Below are 11,456 nucleotides of genomic sequence, written 5' to 3'. Positions count from 1 at the left end.
GTGGTGGTGCAGGAGCTGCATGTAGCAACCCCTATTGCAGCACCAACCAAGCAAGCTTGGAGATCGCAATAGGAGAGAGAGAACTGGGGCCGAAAGGGAGATGCGTCATAGACAAAAGAGGAGTACCAACTATGAAAATTCAGGCAAAAGAGAACATAGGAGCCATAGATTAGGTAGCCAAAAATGATGAGAGGGACAGGGAAGAAGGTGAGGTGGAGTGTTGAGGGCAGAGGGATTGGGTGCACTGCAAATTTGACTCTCAAGATGAAGAGAAGAGAGGAAAAATGAGAAAAGAAAAAGGAAAAGGAAAAAGAAAAGGGAAGAGAAAAGGAAGCTAAAAAAAAAAAAAAAATCTCATAGAACAAATTTTTGGAGAGGTACAAGACTAGAAGCAAATAATTGGCGCACTTTTTTTTTTTTTTTTTTTTTTTCTAAGCAAAAATGGTAGGTTGAGAAAACCAATTATAAATAACGAAGCTTCACAACAACTCAATTCAGAATTCAAATTTAAATCTCTTGAAGATAAGATATCTGAAGATTCAAATTCAAATGTTTGTTATTCAAGTTTTAGATAACATCTAAGCAAATCAATAATACAATATTGTATTCCCTTGTAACATTTTCCCGCATTTGATTAGGAAAAAAAAAAAAAATAATAATAATAATAATTATTATTATTATTCTTGTGTAACAAGCCATATATTTTGGTTTATTTGTAATTATTTTATAAATAGAACACTAAACCCATAGTTCAAATGGGATGATTACAATTGTATTATCCAGTTATTGTTTTAATTATTACTGCCCACTCAAATCTTAACGAATAGAGAAAAACAAGAAAACACAAAAAACAAAACGAAGGCAACATGCAGATCGAAGCATATGGATTGATTGATAACTTTATCAGAGAAAATTGGTTCAATGGATGAAATAAAGATCGTTGACCTCGTGCAACTGAATTTAAAGTGGCCTGGATTTTAATGCAATGGTTTGCTGGAAAAGTGATGAAAAGAATTATCCAATCGATGAGGAGGAAATCTTAAAAGAAGTACGAATGTATAGCCACAAAGCGATATACTTATTCAGATGTGAAGAAATTTACCAGCTCATTCAAAGATAAAGTAGGACAAGGAGGATATGGTGTTGTATACAAAGGGAAGCTACCTGATGGGTGTATGGTGGAAGTGAGAACAATTTATCAACCAAGTGGTTAGCATCAGTAGAATATCGCATGTTAATATAGTCATTCTTCTAAGTTTTTGCTATAAGAGGACTAAAAGAGCTTTAATTTATGAATTCATGCTTAATTGATCTCTTGATAAGTTCATGTATGATAAAGGATCTCTATTTACAAATTGTCACTTGGATAGCAAGACTATGTTCTAAATTGCGGTTGGCATTGCTCGAGTACTAAAATACATACATGGTGGTTATAACATAAGGATCCTACATTTCAACATAAAACCCCATAATATACTTTTGGACGAAGATTTGTGCTCAAAAATCTCTGATTTTGGCCTTGCTAAACTATGCAAAACAAAAGATTGTGTTGTATCAATAGTGGGCATGAGAGGAACTATTGGTTACATTGCACCAGAAATATTTTGTCGGAACTTTGGTGGAGTCTCTCACAAGTCTGACATTTACAGCTACAAAATGTTGGTTCTTGAAATGGTTGGAGGAAGAAAAAAAAATTTGATGGTGGACTCTCTCATTCTAGCGAGATATATTTTCCACATTTGATTTATAAGAAGCTTGAACATGACAGAAATACTGTTACTTTTGGGGAAATAACAGAAGAGGAGGAAGAAGAAGAGACAACAAAAAAGATGATAATGGTTAGTGTTTGGTGTATTCAGACCAATCTTTTAGATAGACCATCAATTGATAAGGTGATAGATATGTTAGAAGGAGCCTGTGATCCTTATGATTTCCACCAAAGCCTTTCTTAGATTCCCCTACAAGGTCGCTTCCAGATTCTTAATTCCATGACTTCATAGTCATATAAAAATCCAACAATTAAAATGGGTGCAATTGTACCTAAAATTGAAAGAAGAATAGATGATCTCATTGCTGTGTTTTGCTTGCTTACATAATGTTGTATATATACACTTCTATATTGAGACAAATCGCACAGAATATGAAGAGGAGATTTCAATTTTGTGTTCAGTTATAGAAGGCAAAGGAGAGTGACTAACAACAGCGGCTCCGCCCCCTCTGTTCGAGGGGTTGGCTACAGTTGGGGATGGCTCCACCTCATGTTTGGGAGTGGCCAAGCCACCCTTTGATTATTATATTTATTTTTTTAACAATGATATAACTATAATTATATATAAATTCCATAGAAAAAGATAGATTTTTATGGAATTAGACACAAAGATGCACGAATTTAGTAACGGAGACACACTTTCCAAGAAAAATGTTACACCATCAATATTTACCGTTGAGATTTTTGGCAGCCTAGGATCATCCCCGCGTCGGCCAAAGTCTGACGTGACCATTTTTTTTTTTTAAATTGAAGAAAAGAGATATTAAAGGAAAATTTAAATTTGAAGTATTAGCACTAAATTTGAGGTATTAGCACCAAATTTGAAGCATTAGCACAAAATTTAGGATGATCGAATTCCTTTTGGGTGATACAATCTCTAAAGAGTTAACCTTCCACACTTAGATTTTAGTTTTGAATTAAAAAACAAGTTTTAAAGCATTAAAAATTAAATATTAACTCATAGAAATTTAATTAACAAAAAAAAATGACAAATTATTTATTTATTTATTATTATTTAATATATATCCTATGCTAGCTGCCTTTTGACAACCGCATAGCAGTACTCCAATATTTAAAACTCTTAATATATATATTTTAACGAATTATCTCTTCATTGATATAACAATCAAATGTGGCAAAATGCTTCGTATAATGCCAAAGATACAATTTGAAATCTTCACAACTCAAATATTATCTATGACTCTCGAGTTACTGTAGGACAATATCTACGAAAAGTCACTGTCTCAATTAGTTTCAGATCTACAATCACGTCTCTATCCATTGTCAGGTCATTGATTCACTGACACTTTTTTTTTTTTTTTTTTTCATCTGCTACTAGCACTTTATCAATCGCAATCTTCTTCGTTGCCTCTACCATAGTGACAATTATTCTTTATGGATAATAACTTCTCCATTATCAGTGTATGGTTTGCTCCTAGAAAATGAACCATAAGAAACAAAAGACTGACTGGAAACCAGTTCCGCTATTCTTAAGGATTTGTGAAGACAAAACGTAAAAAAATGAATAAAACTTCACCCCATAGATCGTTACTGAAAGCAAATTTAGAGAGAATACATTCTTATTTGAAAACAATGAAATTACAATAATAAAAACCCAGCATACCCTCACGTGTTTCCCTCTCTACCGTCGGCAAGCCACAAGTCACTAGAATGCACCTCGAGTACCATTGACACACGCACTCTGATCGATCTATAATAGAGACGAAAAAAGGTGAGGGAAGTGACCTCTCTATTTTATTTTTATTTATTTTTTAATATTTTCTGAATGTGACAAGAGAGAGGCAAGGGAGCTCTCTGAAGGCAAATAACTGGTGCGTTTGTTATACGAAATTGAGTGGTTCGATCTTTGCTTACCATTAAAGTTGACATTTTCTTTTTTTGCTAATGAGTTGTCTCGAGATGTTGAGGATCTGACTTGTCCTCTCATAAAATTTGACAGACTTTAATCACACACCCAAAAAAATGACAGACTTTCCTGCGGTGAAATTATAGCCTGTGGTTGATGGATTTGTCGACACTGAAATTTCACACGCACTAATGGCTGCAGAAGCTATGGATTGATTGATAACTTTATTAGAGAAAATTGGTTCAGTGGATGAATTATTAAAGATGGTTGGCCTTGTGTAACTGGATTTAAAGTGGGATTTTAAAAAAGTTGCCTAATATAAGTATTAATTAAATAGTTAAATTTATTTATTATTATTATTATTATTTAGGTTAAACACTTTAGACTTCTTTAGGTTTTACAACTTTATTTTTTTCTTCGGGAGTTTCATTTTTATTACAGGAGGTCCCTGTGGTTTTGATAATAGACCAAGTTAGTCCTCCGTCAGTTGACCGTTAATTGACTTAACGGAATTTCACGTGGACCAATCAAATGTTGACACGTGATACCTATTTATTTATTTATTTTAATTAAAAAAAATGTATTTTCTAAAAAAAATAAAAAATAAAAAATAAAAAGAAAAAAGATTGGGGTCGGCCACCCCTTGGCCATGTAGCCACCCCCAAATGGCCAAGGAGCCACCCCCAATCTTTTTTGTGTTTTTTTTTTTTAGAAAATACATTTTTTTGTTAATTTTTTTTTTTAAAAAAATTTAAGTAGGTACCACATGTCAACATTTGATTGGTCCACGTGAAATTCTATTAAGTCAACTAACGGTCAACTGACGAAGGACTAACTTGGTCTATTATCAAAACCACAGGAACCTCCTGTGATAAAAATGAAACCCTAGAGGAAAAAAATAAAGTTGTGAAACCCTAGGGACTAATTTAGTATTTAACCCTTATTTTTTTAAGATAAGTAGTAATTTATTGAGTTCACGTATTAAATATTCTACGTATTGCGTCTCCTCACCTATTAAATGGAGTTTAAACTCACACGTGAATGAATGTTAAAATATTGATTAAATTTTAGGGTTAAATACCTTATTCCTCTTTAGGGTTTAAACTATTTATTTTTTCTCTCTTAGGATTTAGTTTTTATCAGAAAACGTACATGTGGTTTTCATAAAGACTGAAATAGTACTTCCATCCATCTGTTGTTAGAAGACTTAACAAATAGCCACACATGTGGACTAATTAATTTTCAACACTTGTCATAAGTGCCAAGTCATCAACTATGACTAGATATGCACCCTACCACCTAATTAAAAAAAAAAAATCCACTTAACAAAGTAAAAAGACTGGTTTTTTTTTTTTTTTGTTTAAATATTAAAATTAAAATTGAACACCTTCAATTAAAACACAACCCACTAAAGAGAATCAACCAAAAATCATCAAGCATTCAAGTTCCTTCAATGCCAATATCTGATACATCCTTCAATGCCAAACCCTAGGCTCCGGCAACAAAGGTCATCTCTAGGCGAAATAGTCTCCGGCCACGAACCCTGCACTCCGGGGACAAAGCTTCCACCCCAACCCACTGTTCTTTCATGGCCAAATCTCCATCGAACCCAACCCACAATCTCCGACGAACCCAAGCCCACCGTTCTTCCACAATCAGACAACTTGCAGCTTTATACAAAGTAGAATTAACAGAAATACCAAAGTATTATATTCATTAAGAAATCAAAATGAGTAAAACTTTTTATATGTTTTACACTTAGTAATCCCAGTCTATCAAACCCACGATCCTGTCAAGTCTCAGAACGTACCAAAGTTTGCTAATCAATAAAATAAAGAAACAATAAATTGGAGAACAGGTTGGAGTTCACGAATTTTCATGTTGGAAACCTGATTTTTCGGTTGACCCCATGAAAACATCTATGGAATATTTCTTGGATCTTGGTCAATAAAATAACACATGTTTAGAGCAGGTAACACAAATCCAAGCCATTGAAATCCGCCTGTTCTCAAAATCAAACACATTTAGCAAACTTTGGTTCGGATCGTGGGTTTGATACACTGGTTTTTATATGTACGTAAAACATATAAAAAGTTTTACTCATTTTGATTTCTTAATGATTATAATACTTAATGAATTTTAAAATATCAAATTTAGGGAATCTCAATCCTACAATAAACGACTACACTGCAAAATCCAATAAAGTCATAAGCCACACTGGATCCAAGGATCCACACCGAGCTTCAAAGTCTATTACCGCTTGACTCTTTCCTCCCGTCAAGGAGTTCACTTGGAGTTTCTCCTCCTTAATTCCAGGCTTAATTTATGCATGTACGTACAGCTTACTCTTAACACGTTAGTTTCACTAAATCTACTTGCCAGCTAGCTAGTGTAGCTTTATAGTCTTTTGTTAGAGATATGCTATAGTGTAATAAAAAAAATTAATTTTGGATCATAAAAATTTTAGGTAGCAAGAGACCACATGCCTCATCATTGGGTGGGGTTACAACAACTACGGAGGAAGTCTGTGGCCTCTTGCCACCAAGGAGTTTTATGGGCCAAAAATAGTATTTTTTATTGCACTATAGCGGATCAAGATCTACTGAAATTCCTAGGAGATTCCAATTTTTTAAATTTCAGATCTAGACCGTCCATTTTTCATTTATTATTTTATTAGTAGTGAGACACGTGGCAGAACAATGACCCTTGAATGAAAAATGGATGGCTTAGATCTGAAATTTTAGAAACTGGAATTCTCTTAAGAATTTCAGTAGATCCAAATCCCATTATAGCATTTCTCATTGTGTGATTTGTATCTCTTGTAATCTTGCCACCTCATACTGTGGCTTTAACGCTTGTTCTCCTCCTATATATTCTGATCAAAACATAAATGCTGTACACTTGTTTTACCATATATTCATATATTTACAAGATAACACAAAATGGCGGCATCTCTTTTGTTCTTCTATTTGGGGGTACATAGGGAAAGCATGCATCACAAAAAAAACAAAAAAACAAAAGAAAATACAGATAAAATTTCATGTTGAACGGTATGGCCGGGTCCTAACATGCAATAGAGTTTCATAGAGTCTACTACGGAAGAAAAGAAGGACCACACCTCAAAAAGAGAAATATATATATATATATATATATCTCATATCAATAACTAGAGCTTTAGTCTTCAAGGAGTAGCTCAATCGGTTGTGAACCACGCCTTATGAAGTGGAGGTCACTAGTTCGAATTTCCTCTTCTCCTTCCCTTGTGTGGACATGTAAAAAAAAAAAAAAAAACTAGAGCTTTAATAAAATTACAATACATCACTTTATATAATCCCTCCCCTTATTGAATAATTAATGATAAGAAAGAAGAAAATATAAATATAATAGGAATCCAAATATATACAGTTGTGCAGAATTCCAACTCTTCAACGCTGAACGTACGTATTCTACTCGTCAACTTAATTGAATGACTAATTAAAAGGATGAATAAAAACTAGGAAAAAATATAAAAAAAGCCCCCTAAACTATCAGCCGTTTTCGATTTAGCCCCCTGATGTTCCAAAAGTCATAAAGTAGCCCACTAAACTACCAAACTATCGCATTTTGGCCACTCTGTTAGTCAAAACCGTCAGTCTGGACGGAAACTACAAAACGACGTCGTTTGGTTACGGGTAAGTTACAAAAATGCCCTTCTATGTTTTTTTTTTTTGTTTTTTTTTATTTTTTTAAGGAGGCGCCGTTTTGCTCCCAAAAGGGTTCACTTACCCTAAGCAAAACGGCGCCGTTTTGTTTAGGTTAATTAAACCCTTGTTCAGCGTTTTCCCTCCACGCCTGAACAAACCTTCTTCTCGGCTCAGACTTCATCTTGTCTCAGATGTTGGGTTCAACTCCTCTGGAGAGAAATATGGTTTCATCTCCATCTCAATCGCTTAGGTTCAACTTCTCATCAGAAAAATCTGGTTGCAAAGCTTGCTTTCGTTTCGGATCTTCGAGAGGGTATACTATATCTGAGCTTGCAGAAATATAGATTAAGCAAAACTTGCGGCATCTCAACAAGTTTTGTGGGTTTGAAGCTCAATGAGTATAAAGTTTCTCTGATAAACATCGCTTAAATGGATGCCATTATAATCATTTTCGGCGCATTAAAATCCAGTTTTTGGGTTCAATATTCATGAAAGGCCAAGTTTCAATTTCAAATAAACACAAACACCATCGGGAGTTCATTTCAGCTCCGTGAACAGAATCTGTGGAAGAATAGTGCAACTTGATAACAACCGCATTTCACAAAATTACAATCCCACATAAAAACACCCTCAAATCTTAGCCTCTAACTATTGGACAATCCTAAGAGAACCGAAAAAAAAAAAAAAAAAAAAAAAAAAAAAAAAAACTCCAGGGCAGAAAACAACACCCAAACCCATCTATGGGAATTGAATTTGGTTTTTCTCTGCAGTAGCCATGAAATCAAAGAACGTGAATGTTACAGATCAACAACCCGGCCAGTGGGTTTTGACGGAATGATTTTTGGGTTGGACGGAATGATTTATGAGTTTTTGGGTTTTGCAGGACGACGGCGTGAAGACGGGACGACGAACGATCGGCGTGAGGGGGACCACCGGCGCGATGGGCTGGATCACCAGAGCTGTGTGTGTGGAGAAGAGAATCGGTCATGGCTATGCGTGAGGGGGAGGGGGGGAGCTGTGCTGCGTGGGATTGATTGAGAATGGGGAAAAGGGTTTAATTAACCTAAGCAAAACGGCGCCGTTTTGCTTAGGGTAAGTGAACCCTTTTGGGAGCAAAACGGCGCCGTTTTACTCCTCCTTAAATTAAATAAATTAAAAAAAAAAAAAAAAAAAAAAAAAACATAGAAGGGCATTTTTGTAACTTACCCATAACCAAACAACGTCGTTTTGTAGTTTCTGTTAAGACTGACGGTTTTGACTCACGGAGTGGCCAAAATGCGACAGTTTGGTAGTTTAGGGGGCTACTTTATGACTTTTGGAACATCAGGGGGTTAAATCGAAAACAGCTAGTAGTTTGGGGGGCTTTTTTATATTTTTCTCTAAAAACTAATTAACGACCATGTAGTTAATCATGCACGAGTGTTAGAATAATGACGATGTAATTAATTAATACTAATTTCTGCATCAAATTAAGGTGCTTGACTCGTCTTGCATGGGGAAAGACTTGACTAGGTCCTCAGACAAGATTTTCTCCAAGCAGCATTTTCGATTCATACATGAACAAAATCACAATTAGTGTAGGTTAGGAAGGATCAAGGTGCTTTCGCTTAGACTACCTTTTTTTTCTATTCCACACAAAAAAGTCTTACGTTCTTTATTATTCAAACCGTGTTTCCACAGTCTTCATATATATGATTGATTTTCATTCACTCTCTCATCACAATGCGTTTTTACAATTTTGGAGTTCTAGTCCTCTCTCTCTCTCTCTCTCTCTCTCTCTCTCTTTCTATGTGATATGCATAGCATAGTTATGTAGTGGCATTTTCCTTTGGTTTCCTGGTCTCATTCCAAGTTAATTGAAAACATGGGTCATCGTCCCCTTACATGTTCATGTTCACATCGTTAATGTTGATGTCCATACAGTCACAAACATGCTTTTGTGGTGGCAGCGAGCAATATGTAAACTGCAACAGACCCTTTCGATGCGCCAACATCCAAACCCTACATCGGATATTGCGGTTCACTGTGCTACCACCGCAGTTGGCGGTGCCATCACGACAGTTGGCTGAGGCACCACAACCAGGTCTTGATTTTCTGCCTTTCTTTTCTTTTTATTGCTTTGTTATGTTTTTGTGGTTGCTGAATATATAATGCGTTTGTCTTTCTTACGAAATTGTGGGCGTATTGCGTTGCTATTAATTAAATATTAGGAAATAAATTCACATATATATACTTCCCTCAAACTACCATCAAATTAATAATGTTTTCTCTCCCAAACTTTCAATTACAACAATATTCTTCCTAAACTACCAAAAAATTGACGGTGTTCACCTCAAGGCTAACAAAAAGATAAAAACAACAATAACTTTGTTTCAATAAGAAAAAATTACTCTAATAAATTAAAAAAACAGTAACTTCTTTTCAGATAAAAAATTACTCTAATAAATTAAAAACAACAGTAACTTTCCTAGCTAATTAAGAGCCTATTTGAAAATATTGTGTTAAAAGGGAAAATATCCTCTATTTCATTTGAAATTAATAATATCTCGTTAGTGTATTTTAGAAGGGTAAAATTGTCCAAAAAATTAAATTAACAATTTTACCTCTCTAAAAAAACAATAACTGAATATATTATCTATTTCATTTGAAATGGAAATGATTCTATTCAGTGTTTAAAGAGTTTTAAAAGTGCTTTTAGTAGATAAAAGGTTATGCCAAACAAAATAAATCTATTTAGCGGATTAGGATCCCCTTAGATTTTATAAAATATGAGATTATCAGATTTTTAAATTTGAGCAATTCATTAGATCTAAGGGTTCAAATAAATGCGAATTTATGTGTTACCGTGGTAATTAATTTAATTTTTTTTTTTTCATGTCAAGCCCATTTGCCTAAGTAACACACAAACTCTACATTTATTTGGACAGTTAGATGTAACGAAATTCATATTTTAAAAAATTTGAAAAGATTTCAATCCTCTATTTAGTTGTAAGGGCACAAAATAGAAGCATGGAACTCAAGCAGAAGAGAAGTAATAATTGGTTTGACCGATCAACTATAATAAAAACCTTGTTAAAAAAACACTATAATAAAAAAGCATTAAACAACAAAAAAAAATATCTATAAAAAAAAAAAAAAAAATTCTATGAGCTTTTCAATAACTATTTCTTGTCATTATCAGATTTATTTATTTATTTATTCCTTCGTTACTATTAGATTTGTGAATAAGTAACGTCTTCTCTTAATATAAAGACTTCTAAATAATTTTATATTCTTTTTGCAGGAACTGTTACTCCTTCTGAGCAGTATCAAACTTTTGTTGGTATTATGCGATGAGAACCATATTATATATCTTCTAAATATTTCTCTCTTTCTTGTCCAAACAATGAAAAGCCATTCCCTCGTATTCATGTTTGTTAGAACTTAGAAGCGTATTAATTATTATTTCATGAGTATATTATTTACGTGTACTTTTTATATAAAGTGTATGTTTTTTTTTTTTTTTTTTTTAATTACCAAATTCCTCTTTCTCCCAGCTTTCCTGCAGTCTTTCAATCAGTTTTCCTAATTTTTATTTTCAACTAGTTTATACAATTTCTTTATCTTTTTGTGATTGATTTATTTTTTGTTCATTGTGTCGTCTCGATCAGTTTCTTCGCTAATATCCCCGACTGGAAATGATGATCAGCTCATTTCACCAGCAGTAGCAGTAATACAGGCGCCCGTTGAATCAGGAGTAGTCCCAACTGGTTTGGGTCTTGCTTTATTTTTTTATTTATTTTTTATTCTAGCTTTATAACTTCCAATATTTCTTTTCTTATTTTTTAAGTGCATACAGCTCTGAAATTGAATAAGGTTACGTTAGGGTTGGCATTAATTTCTCGTAAAATTGACTTTAATTTGCACCTGTTGCTCAGCTTAATTGCAATATTTCTTGTTGTAGTTGTTGTCGTTTTGGATTAATTGTGGAACCTTGTATTTAAACTTAGGGTTAAATACTAAATTAGTCTATAGGGTTTCACAACTTTATTTTTTCTCCCCTGGGGTTTCATTTTTATCACAGGAGGTTCCTGTGATTTTGATAATAGACCAAGTTAGTTCTCCGTCAGTTGACCGTTAGTTGACTTAACGGAATTCC

At 33.9% G+C, this 11,456-nt stretch overlaps 1 protein-coding gene and 1 pseudogene across 1 annotated transcript in view; both read left to right on the top strand.

Moving 5' to 3' along the window:
* The first annotated feature begins 100 nt into the window (after nt 1-100).
* On the top strand, nt 101-1,984 carry LOC132182100 (PR5-like receptor kinase; annotated as a pseudogene).
* Nucleotides 1,985-9,223: 7,239 nt separating this feature from the next.
* Nucleotides 9,224-11,456, top strand: part of LOC132182099 (PR5-like receptor kinase) — a 4,879-nt gene continuing 2,646 nt past the window's right edge. Inside the window, exons 1-2 of the mRNA XM_059595301.1 lie at nt 9,224-9,401; nt 10,602-10,640. Of these exons, the coding sequence (XP_059451284.1) occupies nt 9,224-9,401; nt 10,602-10,640 (217 nt within the window). The remainder of the gene's footprint in view (nt 9,402-10,601; nt 10,641-11,456) is intronic.

This window comes from Corylus avellana, chromosome ca5 (genome assembly GCF_901000735.1).
Source record: "Corylus avellana chromosome ca5, CavTom2PMs-1.0".
NCBI lineage: Eukaryota > Viridiplantae > Streptophyta > Magnoliopsida > Fagales > Betulaceae > Corylus > Corylus avellana.
This window is presented reverse-complemented; position numbering and strand designations above follow the sequence as displayed.